We start from the raw sequence: 21,000 nt of genomic DNA on the forward strand, positions 1-21,000 counted from the left end.
TGGAGTTACTGCTAAGAAATATGCCCGCTAAGAACTTAGCAGTAACCGGGCACACTGTTTGGCAAAGCTCCCATGAAAACAGGAAAAACATCTCGACCTGACAATATTCTTTCCCACTTAAGCTCCTATAACGGGAAAATTATCAAACTGCTCCCTGGAGGAATCAGGATGGAAATAATTTCCATACTATACAGATCAAATAAAGTCAGTCGACCTACGGTTTAGCACCCCGAGCCAGTCTGCTTTGCCTTCTCCTGGCAACCCTGCCACGGGTCACCATGGTTACACATGTGTCACGTGACTAGCAACATAAACAATTTTCCAGGGAGCTAACGTTACGGTAAGCTAACCTTACTCCATTTTAACAACAGTATTTTTCACTTATCGGAAGCCTAACGTTCAGATGTGAGGGCGATGGTAGTAATTACTACTCGTGCGTGGGACTTTCCGGTAGTTTCTGAGAGTGGAGCATCATGTCGAGGAGGGAAAAATACATCTACATTTGAAAAATGGAGAGCTTGCCCGGTCCGATGAGCTGAAAAATGGGAGCAAGCGCTTCAGTATCGCTCTGTGTAAGTTAAGCTGTAGGTGGCAGAAAGCAGCTATCTTATTCTTCTGTCTTTTAGAGCTGATTGCCAAATCCATTACACTTTGTCTAGGGCAGTTTTACCTGCTATGAGCAGAGCACCTCTTTCACGGTTTTATTTTCAAGTAACTCCACACACAAAAAGACAGCCAACTGTTGTTATAACATGGAAATATGCTGTGTGTCAGGGGGCTAAAGTTACAACTTTGTTCAAGTTAGCCATGTGTTGTTGCCTTTACTAGTATATGCATATTAATTCCTGGATGTGTCGTTTTATCGAGGAAATATGCAATTGTGTCATCCAGGAATATGACTATATAAGTTAATGATGGAGCAATTTGTATTTGAGTCAGCTGCTGCATGTCCTCTTTCCATGCAGAGCGACCCATCTTCAGTGAGAATCCTGAGGACCACCACTGCTAAGGTCAGCCCCGAGCCCACTGCTCCCACCCTGGTTTCAGAGCCTGAAGTTGCCGCCAGGTGTGTGTTTGGTGTTGCCTTGGAAACACTGAGAGAGGACAGGCAGATGGTCAGTGGAATACCCCTTGTGCTAAGAGACATGGTGGAGTATCTGGATAAGAATGGTAATTTAGGCACATCCTTGCTACTCTTGTTCTGTGACTCCTCTGTTATGTTTTCATTCATTTCATTATCCTATACATCTCTCCTTCCTTCTCCCTTCCTTCCCTCTTTTTTTCTCTCGCACTCTCAATGCAAAACAGTACTCAAACATCACCTGTATGTGTACCGACTGAATCTCTCTATCTTTCCTTATCACAGGAATGCACCACAGAGGACTGTTCCGTCTGTGTGGCTCAGTGGTGCGGACCAGGCAGCTGAGGCAGCGGTGGGACCGGGGAGAGAGGGTGGATTTAGAGCAGGAGGAAGATGTCCCCACTGTGGCCTCGCTCTTTAAACTCTTCCTTCGGGAGCTGCCCACCCCCATAGTTCCCGAACCCCAGCGCAAACAGCTGGTTATGAGCCTCACAGGTACTAGGAAATCATGTTGGACTGTGGTCAAATTTCATCAACTTTTTCAGAGTATAATTGTAGACATAAATAGATTAATGCTGTTATTGGTGTTCTTTAGATTTGAGCAAGGCACTGCTGAGCTCAATCAATATGTCACTGTACCTCTGGACCCCATTTGAGAGCTAGAGTACAAGCATTCAACTGCTGAGACAGGAGAGTGGCAGAGTAGGGAAACTGTCAGTGTAGGCCTGTTGTTGGCAAGCGTCTGCCTGACTGAACTGTCCCTTAGCAAGAGGTTGAGTACCTTACAGATTCAGCATCGATATTCTGTAGCTAATCTTGCATTCCAAGAAATATGGAGAAAGACAAGGGAAGTGAGCATGTCCTAAAAAATAATTATGAGGCTGAGGTAACATAGACAGCATAAGCTAAAGGTGAGTCGGGGATAGGGTACAGAATGATAGGATATAGAATAGGGTAACATAACACAAATAAAAGCAGCCTTAAGTCCAAGCTGGGCCTGCATGGCTCCTCTCCCGGCTCGCTTTCCTCTCCTCCTGGCGCGATCACAGCACCTGCTATCGTGCCTGGTCTGGTTGATCTGGCTGGGTGGATCGTCTAAAGGTCCGCCGCTCTTTAATCCAAACCCCAGCTTCCTTTTCCGATGATGACAATTATGTATTTATGTCATTCTGTAATACATGTTTCAGCAATAAAGCCAAAAAATAAATGACAAAACAAGAATGTAGCTAGCGGAGTTTGGAGGAGCTACAGGCTGCAGCATCTGCCATGTGCAGCCTTTGCCATAGTCAAAAGCTCCCGTTCCAATCGATTTGAACAATTTTGGCTCAGCTCTTTAAAACAAATCCAATCAGACATCATTCAGTGATGTTTCAGCGTTAAAGCCAAAAACAACAAATGATGTTGATTATATACTGTATATTCATTAGTAACACAACTTGATTCTTGTACTACTATTAATTACACATAAGATGTCCAGCAAAAAATCTAAAATAATTGTTATACAGTCATTAAATAAATCAATAATAATGGAGGGATAGATACTTAAAGAAAAGGTGAACACCTCATATTCTGAGACAGACATGTTAAATTGTTATCCACTTTATGGTGGAAGGTATTCTACACTTAGATGATTATTGTCTCTAAGCTGTGTATTAAAGGTCGAATAATTGAAGCCAGTATGAGAACTTGTGGGATTATTGTTATTCTTATAACAATTTCATTGGTAGTGCCTGTATTTTTTTGTACGTTTCCACCTCTCCAACACTTCTGCTTCTACAATGAGGAACAAATCTTTGCTTAGACAGCAAGTGGAAAAGTGGAAGTCGAAATGAGCAAAGTTGAGAGGTCTTGTACATTCTTGGGTATAAATTAATCTCAGTCACCTTTTGTGCTCAATGCGTTCTCCTCAAAGTACAGTAACAATAGACACAGCTAGGGCTTCAAGTATTACTTAATCTAAGGACTGTGCTTTGAGTAACCAATTAATTATTTACTCAATACAATTTAACTCAATAAAACTTCTTACAAATGCCCATCAAATTACTAGAGTCCAAAGTGATGTCTTAAAATGAATTGTTTAGTGTGAATTTTTATACTATGTTATTTTATGTATGCATGATAGTTGTTTATAATGGGGTGGTTTGGTACTCTTGTATTAGGTTGCTTATATTCTTAAATTTCATGCTATGTTTAAGGCCAAAAAGTGCTGTGTCCAGTATGTTAACATACCAACTAATGTGAATCTGATACCGGTTATATACTGTATATCCATAGATACCAAAGACATGCATGTTAATAAATAATGTTTCGATGTTTTTGCTTATTTTTAGGATATGCAGACGAGACAGAGATAAACCAGTCTCTGAGAGAAAATCTTTGCCACCTCCCTGATGACAATCTCATCATTTTGTCTTACCTCATCCACTTCCTGTCCAGAGTGGCTGCTCACAGCCAATCAAATCACATGCCTGTGGAAAATCTGGCAACCATCTTTGGGCCTTGCATATTCCAGTAAGTTTCTGTTGTTAATGCCACATTCAAATCCTCTCCAGACCTGTACTGGGACACAAGGATCCTCCAGAGCAGACAGTTTAGTGACTTTAGTGACTGTATAACTTCAAGAAAGATTGTACTCCTGTATATACATTTTAAAATGTTGCTTTTCACATTGAAGAGAGCCACATCTGGAGAGATTTCTCTAAAAGTATGAACAAGAACAATCTACAAACAAACAAATGAGAGAGCAAACATTCCCTTCACAATTACTGGAAGTGAATTATGTTATGCTCTCTCTTCAAGCTTGTCTTTGTCAGATCCAGATGTAGAAAAAAATCCACTTTGTTTGTCATGAGAGCAAGCTACTGAGTGTCTGGCCCAATTCATCAGCCGTGTTCAGAATCGCATACTAACGTGCTACTCATACCAAGTATGCCGTCAAATTGAGTATGTAGTGTGTTCCAACTGCATAGTATGTGGATTTTGTGTGTGAGAGAAATGTCCGGATGTATACTAGATTAGCAAGAATTTCTGAGTATGCGTTGTGAGCTTACTGCACATTCTCAACTGCCCCAAAATGCATTGCGTCTCTTCAGACTGCGCATCATGTGATGCAGTCACATGATTGTCTTGCTTGAGTATGCTTCAACAGTCTGAACAGTCTGGTGGTATTGGCATACATAATCATTCATTTAGTAGGCTGTATGCAGTACATGAGTATGCAGTAGGCTCTACATTAGTATGCGATTAGTAGGTTGTGTGTCTTTTTCCACAGCTGCACCACTACTTTGGGGTGGAGTCGGGTTTGTCACCAAGGAAATGGGTGTGGACTGTGGTTGATAACGTAGAGCACGACACACAAAAAGGCAGACAGATGAAACAGAGGTCATCAGGATTTTGTCGGTTGCTTCTCCCCTCCTGTTTACAGTCCTCAGCTATCACTGTAAACAAACACAATCTCTAGGGAGACACACTTAGAATCAGACTTGTGTTTAGTTTATGCCACAGTGGAAAGGAATTATTAAATTCAGCCAACACCCTTTCAACTGTTCCCCCATCCCTTGATCTCCCAGTCTCATCTATGTCATCCCTGTCCCTTTCTCCGAAAGTTAAAGGCATGTCAGTGGAATGTGGTGTTAGTCACGCCATACAGTTCTGCATATGAGGGGAAAATGTCAGATGCTTATAGCTAGGGGAAGAAGAGTTAGTTAGGGAGTGTGGAGTTGGCAGCAGAGGCCTGGAAAAAGTTGGGGGTGGGTTTGGGTTGCGGTAGCTGCAGAGAGTTGGAGAGTGTGCCTTTTCCCTCTGGTTCCACAGGCATTAGAACAATAACAGTGGAACAGAGGAATTGTATAATGGTTTGAATGAAAGAGAATAGAGACTGAATGAGAGATACATGCTGCAAAAAATGTCCAGCTGAACAAAGCTACTATTTAGCCATTGTTGTTGTATAAGTACATTGTTGTTGTTTTGTTCCAAGATTTTAATAATAATGCTATCAATTTAAGATGAAATGAGTTGGTATGACAGACATTGTAGCACATGTTCTTGCCTTAAAGCATGTGTGACAACTTTGGCAGCCCCCCCAAATAACTGCATATTTGTCATCTAAGCCTCTTCTAACTAGCCTGTTGCCCTCATATGAATCTGTTATGTAATCCATGTGACAGGCTGCTCCTGTCCTGTCATTCCAATTGATCTGCCAGCCACGTAAACACATGTTTAATACTCATATTCTCTTCCCTGGGTGTGTGCTATGTTAACCTTTACCTAACCTGTATACATCGGATAAGAAGACCTAAAAAAACCCCAAAATGGATAATGTCAACAACAGCATGGCATACTGAAAACAAATAGCAGCTTCCAGGTAAACATGTGAAGACTATTTTGGTCTGAGCTGGCGCTTACCTCCATATTGTGACCAGAAGCTGTACATATCTCTGAAGCTGTTTATTTTTGCCAGTGGAATATTTATTTGCGTGAGTGGTTTTGATTCACTTTATGCAATCTGAATGGTTAATGTCAGTTCACTGATGTGTATGCCCTTCCACTAGATGGAACCCTTTTCTTTTTTCTTACATATATTTTTATTGGAAACCGGTGTTATACAATGCCAAATACAAAGTACAAGTCTGTTTTCCGAAGTTGTTTTTCCCCCTTTTTTTGGTCTGTTAAAAAAGAAATAAAAGAACACCTTCCTCCAACCCCCACCAAGCCCAAACTCTCGAAAAGAAAACACACGCAAAAAACTAAATAAAATAAATAAAACACAGACAAAAAGTAAATAGAATAGAAATAAAATAGGGGAGGAAGTACAATAAGGACACTCCGGGTGCTCATTTTAAAGAATGGATAAACTGAGAATCAGATGGGGTCTAGAGAGGTAAGAGTATTTACATATGAGATAATAGGCTGCCACCGTTTGTAGAAATTGGCACATGAACCTCCTAAGGAATATTTCACCTTTTCGAACAACAGAAAAGACATTAGTTCTGTTAGCCAGGATGTATTAGAAGGTGGATTTTTCCACTGAAACAGAATACATCTACAGGATATAAGTGAGGCAAAAGCAACAACATCAGAACATTTTTTAAAGAGATGGGATTGGGGTAAATTATACTTAACCCGAAGATCATTAAAAGTGGCAAATGAGCCCTTTAAATATAAATCTGAGAAACGAGCCAGGCCTCTCTCTCTCGCCACAAAGTGAAAGCTGTATTTAAATTAGAGGGAAGAAACAAGTGGTTATTACAAATGGGGCTGCATGGGGCGGGGCGGGGTGAGAAAGTTTGAAATGTTGCCTAATGGAACCATTTTCCATTATGTTTGCCACAACACTTAACAGAGGATAATTTTGAATACATAGTACATGTGACATTGTGTTGTTGTTCCCCTATTTCTTCTTTATGCAGTGTTGCAGCAGGACCCAGGATGCTGGAGGAGCAGAGTGTGTGTAATGCCCTGTTGCTCCATCTTCTCCGGCATCAGAAGGTTCTCCTTTCAATCCCAGCCGAGGACACAGTGGCCTCCTCGATTGCCTCCTCCTCACCCCCTCCTCCTACTCTCTCTGCTTTTTCAGACTTTGAGGTGAACCATGTTTTTTTTTCTTCCCTTTGACAGAAATTGTTACGTCATTGATTCAATTTCATGGTCTGTCTTTTTACACTTTTCGATCACATCAAGTACCGCAGTAAGGTATATCACAGCACTTACCAACAAACAGAACTATTTTATCTGCGGGGTCACAGTTATTCCAATCTTTGAACTCATGTACTATGTACAGGGTATCTGCAAGTCATGAAAAAGTGTTGAATTTCATTTACAAAGGCCTTGAATATTTTTTCTTGCCTGCTGTTGACAGTAACATTATTTATAAATATTTTTTTTGTGTGTGGTTGCGGCCCATCGGGAGACATTATACACCTTTCTAACTAAAAGTTGGATTGCTGCAACAGTGGATTGTGCATGCAGGAGGCTTTTAAATCCTTTTTTGTGGAGTTTCAGTCAGTGCCATTAGACCTGTAGCAAACACTGCTGCTACTGCTATCCACAGTAGCTATGGAGCTCATCAACTCATAATGGGCAAGTGTCAATTTTAGCAAAAACTTAAATGAACTTCAATTAATTATTTTGTAATAACCATCCAGCAATTGCCTTCCACTTATCTGGTCCAGGTTGTGTTAATTGATTAATTATATTATTAGGAATTAATGTTTTATATAGCTGGGAGGTCCTGACAAAAATGTGCTATAAATGTCAATAAATTCATACCCTTAATAAATAATTATAGGTCTTATTGTCACTACTGGCTTTCTGTCATTCTTTGACCAGTATGACCGTGAAAACAATATTAAATTGCATTCTATGTGGTGTTAGAAAGATCTTAAAAATTTAATTTGGTGAACACTGCAGAAACCCTGTATACAATTAATGTGGATACTGCAAAAAAACTGCTTTGAGGTTTTGTTATCTCTCTATAGTGATGTATGTGTGTATTCACTCTCGTTGTCCCTGGTAGGTCCGACCCAGCAGCTGTCACTCAGAGCAGAGTAGTGTGGAGAGGGTGGAGGGTGAGACCACATCAGTCTCAGCGACCAGTGCTTTTAACCAAACAATAGGGATACAATCCCAACTCAACAGGTACTGTCATCATCTTAGCATCAATAACTTTGTAACTGCACATGCAGCTGTTTTAAAACTGTTTTTTCTGCCTTAACCACAGTTAAACTATCAGTGGACGTTCATGTGGTGTGTGAATATACACAAGCCTCTCCCTTTATATATCTTGTCCTGGGGGAATAATTAGGACCTGTCCTTTTTCCCTGTAGCATTTCACTCTATATTCAGCATCATTTAGTCAGTTGTCAGGTTGATGGTAGTATCATTGGTGATAAGGCTGAGACGTCATTCGCAGGGAATTAAGGCCAACCTCTGGAGGTCTATTGCACTCTGCTCGTGGAAGTCACAAAGATGTCAAACTGTGTCGCTTTGTTTTATCATTGTTAGACAGTCCCACTTCTCTGAAAACTACAGCTTTTTATTAGTATTAATATTTTCATTAGATGTGCTTCCATGGAGAAGGGAAAATCTAATCAAAGAACTTCACTGCTGTTTTTGACACGAGTTCTCTATCAAGCTTATGATATATTTCAGTTCTTTAGGTATTATTTGATGTCTCCCTACCTCAGGTTTATGAAAAAGCTTATAAACGCTCAATAGAACATAGAAGCCATTGGATGATGCTTGTATTACCATTATCTACAATTATCCAATAACCAAAAATGAGATTCTGGATTCTGGATTTCAGTGCTGCAACGTGGTCCTTCCAACAGCTTTAGTTAAAGTTAAGTTTCAGACAGGCCTAATGAGATGTTACAAAAAGGAGTAGTAGACAAATTTATGATAATCAGATATTGAAGACTATTAGATTACAGGTTAGTTATTCATTCAGTAGCCTAAGGATATTTGATTTCTCTTCACTGATAATATCATGGTCAGTAGAGGCAGGTGACAAGTTGCTGAAAAAAAAACTTACTTTAAAGGCAGTAGGCCACACACTGTTGGCTACAGAGCAACACCTCCCTACAGCAACTGTGACACCCAGTATCTGTAGTCAACAGGAAAAATTGTGGTTGCTTGTACAGCTGACTGGCCTTTCAGTCTAATGGCAAGTAAAAATAGCATCACAGTTTTGCTGCTTGAAGGAGCAGAGAAGTGGAACAATGGCAAATTGGTCCCCCAGACACAATCTACATACTTGACAGCCATCTGATTGTGGGGAACTTTCCCTACTCAAAACTTGGAGGCTACTGTGCTATTTTCTATTTTAAAATTGTGAATGGGGGTTGCAGCAAGGTTGCAAAACAGGCATTAAATTACATTTATGTATCTTCTATTTTTGTCTGCCCCTAGTCAGCATGTGACATGGCATTCACGTGCACTTGCTAATTTTGTAGCTGTCACCCATGTATGTGAGTATAGTTGTGTGTCTGGTATCTTAATTTGTCTCTGTGTGTGGATGGGAGTTCTGCTTGAAGCTAATGGAGATAAAAAGACTTTATTCTTCTCACTTTAAGCAGACATGCGTTGTGGTTCTGTTTACTTTGTGATGAAAAAGATCTGCCCTCAGTGGAATTCTGGTTAATGAAGATGTTATTTGAAAACAAGCATGAGGTAATACTAATAAAATCCTTGTGGACTAAAGGCAAAATGAGATATGAAGGTCACAGAAGTATTCAAAGGCAGCAGCATTGCAGCCAGATGTCAGACTGGCCAGACTGTAATTAAACTATCCACATGTGTCAGTTTGAGGAGGAGTTATCACTCAATCCAGCTGACTGAATGACTGTTTTCGTCCTCAGTTTGCCCTCACCCTGTTTAATAAAACCAGACACTGAGGCTATATCACCATGTAGCCCAGAGCAAGAAAAGGTTCATCTTTATAGAATGTGGAGTTCTTATCTAGGCTTTAGGCACCCTCTGTGGGCGCATCATCTCAGGTCATTTCATACAACATGGACACATGTGGACACTCCTACACACACACCTACAGATATTAAATTCTAAGATTTGAAATCTGTCACACCTGCTGAGGAGTGCCAAGCTTCATACCATGCCGGTTTTGTGTGTTCTCACCACTTCTAAGTGTTTGGTTTTTTTTAGCACTCATAGGGCAAACAAATATCAATAATTTTTCATCTAACAGCTTCCCACTCTCATCTGTTTAGCAGGGATACGATGCTGCATCAATTCAGTCTGTCTTTCATCTAGATCTAATGTATTGTCTGAAAGGCACACAGCTTTTCCTCTTTCTTTGTTAGTCCAAGTCCTGTTTCCTCAACTAAATGAGGGGGTCCAGATCAAATAACTACAGTAAATGTTGGGGTGTGAAAATGTATTTTGTTCTTGTATTTATTTATTACCCTCATGAAAAGAGCAGCACCACAGGATCCAGAACAATTAGCCACATTTCTCATGGTTCCTTTGTTAAAAATTTTTGGTTTATTTGGCATAAAGAATGGGGCTTTTTCAGTTATTTCCTTCTGCATGTCAGACTGGGATTTGTCACTGGGATGTTGTGCTTTCTCCAAACATGTCTAGCATTTGCATGCTGTTCCATCTGGCCTTGTCTGGACCTCTATGCTTCCCACTAACGTCACAGTCCATATTGACTCCAGTCTAATTATACCTACAAAGGGTTTGATTTCAAAACAAGTGTCTGTTTTCTGTCTCTTATCAGTTACACGAGATAAACGATTTCAAAAACGAAAGAAAGAAGAAGAAGAAAAAGGACAGAGGGTTTTCAATAAGCTAATTACTTGAATATTATTTTACAATAAATGTCCTGATGTGTTTGACTGTATGCAGTTGTGTGCAATTTGTGTGTGCTTTCTTGTCTCAGCCTCTCTGGCCTATTTCCACCTACATTACTGTGCTAGAACTGGCATTATTGACCCCAAATATGACTTAAGTGCTGTTGTATGTGAGTGTATATCTGTGTCTGCGTGTATGTGCGCTTGTATGTAAGTGTGTGTTTGTGTGTGTGTGTGTGTGTGTGTGAGAGCACGGGTAATTGAAGGGGGTGGGTCAGCTCTCTGCCTCCGGGTGTCACTCGTGTTGTTGACCATCAAGTACTCAACATCTGTGCTCTCCTTTCTTTATGTCTTTGGCTTTCTCCGTCCCTCCAAAGCAGCAAGCTGTTCACTGTCTCATGTAGTGCTAGACTGCTGTGAATTTAGACGTTTTGGCAAAGGATGTTTTCTTGTCTCATCTGCTTCAGCATCAGTGACAACAACCATGGGTCTTCAGTCCTCCACAAGTGAGTGAGATAATGCAAGGCGGACCCAGAAGAGAAATGCAGTTGTTTTATAGCAGGGGTCAATTATGTATAGAACTATTCTTATCATGCTGTTATGTACCAAAAAAGAAATATGTGGTTTGAGAAGCAGGGGCTAATTTGTGCATCTCTTTATAGTGTTTACTTTACCCTTACTGTTGTCTGCAGTTTTTGTCCATCTCTCCTAGTTATCTATGCAAAGTTGGGTTTGTTTTTGCTACGTCTGACCAAGCCCTGTTAAGAGGAAGGATGTTTGAGGAAGGGAAACTTGAAGCAGAAAAGTAATTCATGTTCATAATGCAGGCTGCTGTCTGCTTGGCTGACTCTTTGAGCTATCATTAGTGTCTTGCTGCTGCTGTACTGACCCATCTGCTGTAGGTTACAGCTCTGGAGTCAAATACCGCTTTAAGCAAGTACGTGACCGATGGGCCGTTTTTGGTTCACCTCTCGGCAAATCAGTTGTGCTTGTTTTTGCTGGGAGCAGCTCATTAGAGCTTCATGAGACGTGTCATAGTGAAGCATTAGATTAAGCACTGCTGATTCGTGACCTGCTGGATGTTTGTTTTCCAAACTACCTGGTAGTTTTAGATTTTACATGTACTGTGTTCCTCTAACGTAACATCTATCTATCTCAGTTTTATTCTAGTGCTATTTTCAAAATATTTGTTTAATATTCTACTGATTTCTTTTATGTCTCCAAGTCTATCTTTCAGCATCTTTGTGTCTTTAGAAAAGTTCCTTGTTATTCTTGATATCCCCCTTCTTCGCTCTCTCTAACTGTTTTCCTCTTCTCTCTTTCTTTTTGCCATTTTCACTTTTTCGGTAACACTTTCTCATAAGGCACCCTTTGTAAAGCGTTTATACATTGTAACTCATTGTATTGTAAATTGTATTAATGGTTAATAAATATTTTACTAATGCTTTAAAGATCAGAAACAAACCATGAATAAAAAACATATTTTGGGTTGCCAGGTTGTGAAAATCCCTTTGTATTTATTCTCCTCCAGTGTGACATTTGCTTTTAAAAATTGGACACTATCTTTTTAGCTCTTTGTTTGTCAGTAAGACCTCTGCAATGGACTGTTCAACCACTGGACTTCTGGATAAAAGGGCCACAGAGCATCTGGACCATTATCAATTTATTAAGAATTTATCAACAAACTTGATGAATTATGAGAATCCTATAAAGGACTTTATCAAAATGTGTAGCTGCAGAATAGTAGTTCTTATTATAATTCCTTCTTACTGATCTATTAAACATTGGTAAGTGATTAGTGAGTAATTTATAAACATTTTATAAAAGATGCCTCATTAGAAAGTGGCATTTCCTTTTCTCCTCATCTCCTCCTGTGTGTGCACCCCTCTGTCTATCTCACTCTATCTCTCTGTCTGTCTCACCATAGTCCTGACACACTGCCGCAGGGTTGTGAAACCAACTCTGACGTCAGCACTGACATTCAGAAGCTGATTCCAGACCAGGAGGCTTTGGAGGAGAGCAGTGACAGTTCAGAGGCAGGCTGTGTGCCCTCCTGCCCCACTGACCCAGGGCCAGAGCAACATTCGCTAAAAAGCAGACCATCTCAAAGCACCCAGGGGGAGCCACCAGAGTTGGAGTGTACCACACAAGGGTGAGCCTTTCTTCCGTTTTGTCTTTCCTTTTTTCACAAACGGATGATGTTTTCACCTTAAATGATTTGAGAAGGTGACAGCAGTGTCGTACCTTTTCACATCATTTTGAGAAGATAAGAAACATTTGCCCCTTTACTTCATCCTCTCTGCCTTTCTCAAAACTACATCATCATAAAGCTACAATACATTTTCATTGATACAACATGAATGAGTGTTTCTTTATCAGCAGGACCTTTTCACAATACAAGATGCCACCATTCACCTCCACATCAAAGGAAAAAAAGGAAGAAGTAGATGAGGTACAGAATAGAAGGGCACCTTCCTCACCCATCAGAGATGACTGTTCAACGGTGTGCATTGTTGATTTTTTTGCTCTCATATTCTTAGTTTTTTGTTTTCTTTCACATTTTTCTTTCTTCTTCCTTTCTCTTCCCTTCTTGAGCCCATTAAACGGTGTGTCCAGCTGTTAGCACTCAACATCTCTCTGTGAATATCATTCAGCGACAACTATTTCTATGGTCTTTGACATTTCTTTCTAGATTTATAAAAATGTGGGAAATAAAATAAAAAGTACCGTCAGCTGCTGCTTCCTGCATGTGCTGCAAAATACATTCTGTGGAGTGTGTAGTGTTAAATGAAGTATCAAAGCACAATTATGCTTTTTAATGTTTAAAGTGGAACATCTTTTAGCTCATATTGGCAGTGGAAGGTTAAATGACATGGAGTTAATTGTTTTTCAGGCTTCCACAGATGCAGGGCAGACATCATCTATTTCAGACTGCTGCATAGTGAATAAATTACAGAAAAAAACCCAAACACAGATGCAGCACACACACAGGTGAGAAATACATTTCTGCACGAAGACTACACAAGATTACATTTTGTTGCAGTTGTGTTTTCCTCCTTTGTTTCTGCTTTGTACCGTTTTTATAGCAGCAAATATTTGTTCATTGGTCTTGACAGGAAAACATCCAAGTGGAACAAAAATCCCTAAATTCACAGTTTCTTAAATCAGCTATTTAAAATTGTTGTTGTGTTAGTAGTTTTGGAGCAGTTAAAGCATATCAGATTTAATTTATCTGATTTCTTTGGATGCTACAGTTGTTTTTGTCCCCCTCCACTCCGGCTTGGTTCCTCTCGGTTCAGCTCATCTCTCAGCCCTGCAGCCAGTTGAGAAGTAGGTTATCGAAACAGTGTGCTGCTCACAGTCATGGTTTTGATATGATTCCAGTCCAAATAACACTGACTTGCCACGGGGGCTCACATGGAGCTGACCAACTAGCTACAGTAGGCTGACCTAGTATGGTGGCATGCTGACTTTTTGTTTGCGCTGCCTCCACAGAGCCACAGGACAGGTCATCTGAGTTAAGCCATAACCTTAATGGCAGTGCCAGATGACCGTCTGACCTCAAAGCTACACACAGCGCTGGCCATCCTGCCTGTGAGCAGGTTTGATACAGTATTGATAATGAATACAGACACAGAGCACAATGTCTAATAAAGTCACATGGACTGTGAACCAGAGGGAGAAGCAGCGTTGTAGAGTTTATTGTTCTTTACTTATACGTAATGTGATTTTATTGTATTTGCCTGTTGTTGACAGAATTTTGTTTTTCAGCATGCTGTGCTGCATGGAGTACACGACAGAAGACAAAAGCACAGTGTCTGAGTGGAAGGTAAACAGGCTGCCTTCTCCAAATCATTTCCACAGGCTCCCATTTAATTACAAGCCAGTGAGGATCATTCTGTCATAGCCAGTACTAAGAGTTGTAGCCTTAGGCTTGTGAGCTAGCAAAATGAAATGCACTAATGCACATAATAAGTTAGTTCACCTAATATTTTAGATAAAAAACAAGTTAAAAGTGATATGAATGCTTGGTTTAATTCCACAGCACAGGCAGAGGAAAAAGTGAACGTGTTCAACAGTTGTGTTGCTAGTCTTCATTGACACCAGGACTGACAAACAACAGGGTTACCAAAGATTTTGTTTAGCAGTAGCTAACGAAATACACTCGGGATGCCCTTTTTAGGTTTTGAGGGTCACACAGCTGGATGATGATAACAATGAAGGTAATTGCTATCCAACCTGGACCAATGATTTACTTTCAAAGTGAGTTTAACTTGAAAATCTTAACTGTCGATGAAAAACTAACTGGGTCTGTTGAAAACAATAAAAGAAATTCATTATCTCTCTATATGTGTCATTGTAACCTACATTTTTGCATGTTCATGGCTGTGTGGCCACGCTGGCATGTGTCATTAAGTGGGCTTCGGGAATGAGACTTTCATCAGTGCGTATGCTGTCTTTTCCTTCAGGGGAGAAGAGGAGGAGGATGCAATGATTGCAGAGGCAGGAACAACAGCTATGACGTAAGTTCTCCTTCCCCACAGTCTTTTTAGATACACAAATTAACACTGTCTTTAGGATGAGGGTATCTATGACAACAGTACTGCCGATACCTCCAGTGTGTGTTTATTTGCATGTGTGTTTGTGTGCACACCTGTATGTGTATTGCTAGGTGTGAGCGTGCTTGCCTGTGGGTGTTTTGCTTCAGTAATAACAGCCCCAGTCCTTCCCCCTCCCTTCCATCCTTCCACCTCCTCTGTGTGACGCACAAAGCAGTGTTGTTTTTTTATGAATGAACAGCCGAGGAGGGTGCTGTTGTTGATGAGGATGATGTCAAAGCACCTAAATGAACAAAAAAAGCCCCAAAGCAAACTGCATTCTATTTCAACCTGAACCCAGAATTTTTTTGGTGCAGCTCAATTACAAATTTGAGGTAAACCGTTACGTGACTCCCCGCATCTCCATCAAATAGACTCCTTAGCTCAGTCTGACAACGTTGCCGTGGAAACGCCTCGTCATATACAGTACCTCTCTCCTCCCTTGCACACACACCCACACTACACCCACCGACATGAGCGGTATTCCCGCCACCCCCCTTCTTCCGTGCATGATGAATAATCCATGTGGAGGCAGTTCAGCAGCAGAAGTGCCGGGAATGCTGGTCAGAAGGAAAACCATGTGGATTTAGGGATTCTCTTTAGGGGGCAAGCTATACTCTCGTACACTCACACACCCACAAGCACGCGGATCAGGTGATCTGGGAATCACAGCGATACTGCTAATGGAATTACAGCGTGTTGCTCATCAGGGATCCCACGCTGGATGCTGATGCACGTTAGGAATCTAACTCACTGATTGAATGCCTAGCAGGCTGACTAGTTTCTAGTCGCATAGAGACCCGAGGAGAGCTACAGCAGATGAAAGTCGGTTTTTGCATTACTGAAAACACGTACCACCTCACCGATCTGCTGCTTGTAATGACCATTTCTATCTGCTTTTGTAACTGACTGGGAGCCTTGGAAGATCAAAGATTTGTCTTTGTTTTTTGAGAAGTTTGTTCCTCGTACTTCAGCCACCCCCGAAAGCAACCTGCTCATAGAGCTGTATTCTGCCTTTTGACTCATTCCTTTCTCAGAAAGACAAGGCAACCACTCATCTCACCTCATCCTGCAACTCTCTGCCCAACCACGCTTCAGCGCCAGAATATTTCTTTTCATAGGAGAGCGTTAAATGGTTTTACAGGACTTCTCAAAATTCCTGAGCAGCATGTGAAACGCTGAAGACTCCCTCCACACAAACTACGACACGTCTTTCTGACTTCTCCTGTCCCTGCCCGTCTGCATCCCTGAAGCCATGTTCTGCTTCTGTTTCCAGAGCCCCTCCCTCAAGCTACAAGCCCTGGAGGCTGACTTGGGACCCCTAGAAACACCAGTAGACCCCCAAGCTCAGGATAATCTACCTGCCCAGCAACAGCCTCTTTCTACTCAAGAGCAGAACCTGTATTTGACCCACAAGCTGCTCCTTCACTTGCCACAGTCACCAGCAGCTCAGGATCAGCACACGGTTGACTCATCACGGCCCGGTAAGACAATGGCAATGAAGTGCTGATATACTGTGATGCTAATGTTCAAGTCTCTGACCTTCCGATGTTAAATATTTATTCGGGGCAAAGAGGAAATTGATGCAGAAGTTGTAAAAGCCCACTGGCAATAATTACATTTATGTACTTTTGGCCTACATCTATTTATGGAATTCTATTGTCCGAAGCACCTTATAGTACAGTACTTTCAGGTTGGAGGGTCTCATTGGGAATCAAACCCATAACCCTGTCAGTGCAAGAGCCATACTTCATATCGCATCTTGCTAGCTGCTGTAATTCCTTTGGTGCATGTTAAATAACAGTCAGTAAATCTTGACAGCAAGCTATGAGGTTCATCATTTCCCAGAACTGGGTGTGTCTTTTTGTGATAACAGCGCACTAAGGTACGATGCTGTTACTGTTGCATCACTGCACATTCACCTGTGACATAATGAATTAGTACATATATTCAGTAATATGTAATATTTTTGATATCTAGACACTAATGTAGATGTTTTAAAAAAATGTTTTGCTGTCCTTCTTTATTTCCATGTCTTGTTCTGCCTAATTTCAGATGTGTTGTTTAGTGTATTTGTTACAGACAGACCAAATACATTTTCCCCAGGAAAGATGTTAATAGCATATGAGTAGCTTGAATAGGAAAGAGCTATTTGTCCTTCTTTCATTATCTTTATTTTTGTCTCCCTCTCCTTCTTTTCCTTCCTAACTCCCTCTTGTTTTCTTCCTACCTGCCCCTTCTACCCTTGTTCTCCCTCTCTCAAATCTCTCATTATATCCCATCTATCCTCCTATATTAAGTAAAATAAAAATGACGTTTATAATCTAACAGACTAAAATTAAATTGTCATAATTATTATAGATTTCAGTTAATATTTTGTCCTTCCTCTCTCTCTTACAGTACACACCCCATCCCCTCATTCATCAGAGTCCAGTCCTGTCCTCTCCACTGCCATTATTTCTGAGGGGATTTCAGGAAATGACACCCTGCCGAGCCCACCAGGGCCTAACACAAGCCCACTCCTCTCCCGTTTTTCGACCAGCGACTGCCCCGTTCCCTCGCCACGCTGCCCCAACCTCAGTCACAGCCTGCGCTACAACCTAGACCCTGATGCAGCCCCTTCTCCACCATGCTCACAGCACATAAACATGTAAGACAACTGTTTCCTCACTAACTTTATTTAGGAAAAGTGGCTAACAGATGGGATAGTCTCAAATTATATGTTCTTGCTGCACTGCTGGACTTCATATCAGAAGTGGTTTGAAAATATCACGGTGCTAATGCCGTGCAGATGCAGAGTGGAGGATTTCTGAATGGCTACCATGTTAAGTAATAGTTAAATGCACGTTATGAGTATGAGTCCTTATATCAGTATACTCTATATCCTATATAGAGTCGTGCACTTTTCTGTCTCCAGGGCTCGCAGTAGTGTCCATACAGAGCCAGACGAGGGCTCTGTGTCCATCTCAATGCTCAACAGACACATTCACACCCTGAGGAAGAGGATCCGGCGTTTTGAGGAGTGTTTTGAACAGGAGAAGCACTATAAGGTGAGGGAGGAAATCAGAGCTGCTTGGTCAGCTGGATTTTCTCGAGTCATGATTGGATTGGAAGTTATTGTGTCAGAGTGTGAAGCTCAGTGTTGCCTTTTTCCAAAGCCAATAACCAGCTCTCACAGAGCCATGGGAGAGATGTGTCGTTTTTCTTGTTTTTTCTGTGTGCATGCCTGGCTGGGTGTGAATTTGTTATGTTAAAGTTCTAAAATGATGCTGTGGATGCTAACCACAAACATCATACTAGAGTGAATTACTCCCTCTACTGGTGCATTGGAAAAATTAAATGTTGTTACACAATGGATCCTTAGTCAGCTGGTTGATAGGGCTGCTACAGAACAATACATTTAAATTAATTAGAAAATCAGAACCCACCCAGACATGGAACAAAGGTCAAAGTATAAATAAACTTCCAGGTACTCAGTACAAGAGACAGGGCTCTGTTTTGTCAGTGATGTGAGTTTGTTGTTGTTTTTTTCAGCCGGCCCACAACGACAAGACAGCACATCCAGAGGTGGCCAGACTGATGAAGGAGCTCATTAAAAGTCGCAAGCAGCTTAAAGGTCAGTTACATAACCATAAGCACACACTCAAACACATTTATTAATGATTGCAGTGGTGGAAGAAGTATTCAGATCTTTGCTCGAGTAAAAGTACAAATACAACAATGTAAAAGTTCTCCATTACAAGTAAAACACCTGCATTTAAAATCCTACGTAAGTAAAGTAAGTAAGAAGTATTATCATCTAAATGTACTTCAAAAGTAAAAGTACTCATTCTGCAGACTGACATATTATAATATATGACATTATTAGATTGTTAATAATGATGCATCGATGCCTAAGTGCTATTTTTTGGTTGTAGCTGGTCGAGGTGGAGCTAGTTTGAACTACTTTATATACAGTTAGTTTAGTCGAGGGGTTCCCATCCTAGAGGTCTGGCCCTTTCAAAGAGTCACAAGATAAGTCTGAGGGGTTGTGAAATGATTAATGGGGTAGAAGGGGGGGGGGAGTTCTGCTACAAAAATGGACCTCTTTGGGCCTCTCTTTGGTGGAACAACTAGACACTGCTTTTTGCCAAAAATGTTGGGTAACAACTGGTTTAATTTTTGACAATGCATTGTATTTTGTATGTTCATCATATGGTTTTAATGCAAAATCTTAATCTGAAAAGTGACTACACTTGTCAAATAAATGTAGAGTAGAAGTATTAAGAAGCATAAAATGGAAGTACGAGTACCTGAAAACTGTACTTAAGTACTGTGCTTGAGTTAATGTGCTTAATTACTTTCCACCACTGAATTATCGCAACAATACCAATATGTTTACCAGAGAACAGTCCACATTTTAGAAGTCCACATTTTAGATTCACATGGTTTTCATGTTTTCATTTCACCATATTTTTCTGAACTGCTGTCCTCTTTTAGAGCTGAAGCTGAGACAATCAGAAGAAGGGGGGCTGAGAAGGCAGGGAGGCTTCAACCCATCAGCTGAAACATGCAGGAACAATTTAGACCAGAGGGAGGCAGCGCTAACAGAGACTGAGCTGCAGCAACTTAACAACAACAGCAACACCAAGCCAAATGTGGAGGAAACAGTCAACATTATAAACAACAGACTGAAGGAAAGACGACGAGACCTGGGCCTGCCTGAGAGCATTAAGGTTGGTACTGCAGAAACACCTTTACCACACACACATTGTAATAAAGGATTGGGGGTCTGATTCCCTTGGCTGGGAGGGAGAATCTGTGTTACTGATGCTGGATAAACGTACTGATTACCTGTTAACAGTTTTCGCTGTGCCTGTATGTGCAGGAGATGTCCCATTTCCAGATGACTATGGAGAAGACCAGCCTGCAGAAGTGTTTGCTCTACTTTGAGAATCTGCATGGACGACCAGTAAGACCAGCCTTGATGACTCACTTATGTGTTTATCTCTTATGTTTTACTTGATGGCTCCACTTGAGTCATTTTGCTCTGTGCTCCCTCTCCTTATATCATTGGCTTCTCTTTCTTTCTGTGTGTATATTACCACCAACAAAGTTGTTCCTATTTGTGTCTCTTTGTATCTGTGTGTCTTCAGAGTACCAGGCAGGAGCGGACTCTGATGAAGCCATTCTATGATCGGTACCGCCTTCTCAAGCAGCTGCTCTTTTCTTCTGCTGCTGCAACAGTCATTACGACTATTGTGAGTTAACATCTAATACTGAATTTTAAATAAGAGAGGGTTGTCTTGTAGAGAGGAACGAGATCTCTAAAACTACACAAACCCTCTGTATTTTACTCATGTGAATAAAACTGACCATGGCTTCTGAGGCCAATACAGAAGAGTTTTACTCTAACACCCTCTAGTGGCCAGATATAAGAGCTACACCAAACTATTCAGCAACAGTTCATTCAGCAAAATTAATGATGGCAAGACAGATAATTCTAAAACTTATAATAATAACTAATATTCAGGGTTAGTTGGTTCCACTCATCATTTCAAATCTGGCTGTTCTTTGACGAGGTAGCTAATCAATTGAAATGCAAATCATACCGTTACTAGCTCCCAATAAGGCTGAATAGAGCTAATAAAAAGAGTCTGTATTCAGGCTTGAAGCATTCAAGCATCAAGCATCACCCACTGCTTTTGAATGGTTCACTTCTTTTTTGTCATATGTTTACTCTGACAGATTAGTGCATTCCCTCTGTGTGTGTGTGTGTGTGTGTGTGCGTCTACATAGGAGGAAGAGGAGGGCTCTGATGAAGAGCATCCCAAACAGCGAAGCTCCAGGCCGCAGCCACTCTGGCTGAAATCTCCCAGGTGTGTGTCTTCAGATGAGTTGCTGCATCTGCCTTCCCTAGAGATGTCTGAAACACCTCTGGTGTCCCCGCTGGAGGAGGTGAAGGGGCTCCAGCCACAGATCATCACCATGGCAACACTGCATGAAGCTTCCAGGTACGGTTTGTGTATGTTTG

The 21,000-nt window shown here is 41.1% G+C and overlaps 1 protein-coding gene across 6 annotated transcripts in view; it reads left to right on the forward strand.

Moving 5' to 3' along the window:
- The first annotated feature begins 82 nt into the window (after positions 1–82).
- LOC122884241 (protein FAM13A-like) overlaps positions 83–21,000 on the forward strand; it is a 22,479-nt gene continuing 1,561 nt past the window's right edge. The window contains exons 1-20 of one of the 6 annotated variants that reach the window (XM_044213889.1): positions 318–340; positions 455–572; positions 966–1,170; positions 1,367–1,576; positions 3,412–3,592; positions 6,490–6,664; positions 7,596–7,717; positions 12,317–12,541; positions 12,769–12,892; positions 13,283–13,380; positions 14,161–14,218; positions 14,859–14,912; positions 16,264–16,471; positions 17,388–17,637; positions 17,905–18,037; positions 18,522–18,603; positions 19,467–19,702; positions 19,855–19,938; positions 20,123–20,227; positions 20,766–20,980. In XM_044213889.1, coding sequence (XP_044069824.1) covers positions 543–572; positions 966–1,170; positions 1,367–1,576; positions 3,412–3,592; positions 6,490–6,664; positions 7,596–7,717; positions 12,317–12,541; positions 12,769–12,892; positions 13,283–13,380; positions 14,161–14,218; positions 14,859–14,912; positions 16,264–16,471; positions 17,388–17,637; positions 17,905–18,037; positions 18,522–18,603; positions 19,467–19,702; positions 19,855–19,938; positions 20,123–20,227; positions 20,766–20,980 — 2,795 coding nt within the window. In that variant the 5' untranslated portion in view covers positions 318–340; positions 455–542. The other 5 variants (XM_044213893.1, XM_044213888.1, XM_044213891.1 and 2 more) reach the window with 5 other exon arrangements.

This window comes from Siniperca chuatsi, linkage group LG11 (genome assembly GCF_020085105.1).
Source record: "Siniperca chuatsi isolate FFG_IHB_CAS linkage group LG11, ASM2008510v1, whole genome shotgun sequence".
NCBI lineage: Eukaryota > Metazoa > Chordata > Actinopteri > Centrarchiformes > Sinipercidae > Siniperca > Siniperca chuatsi.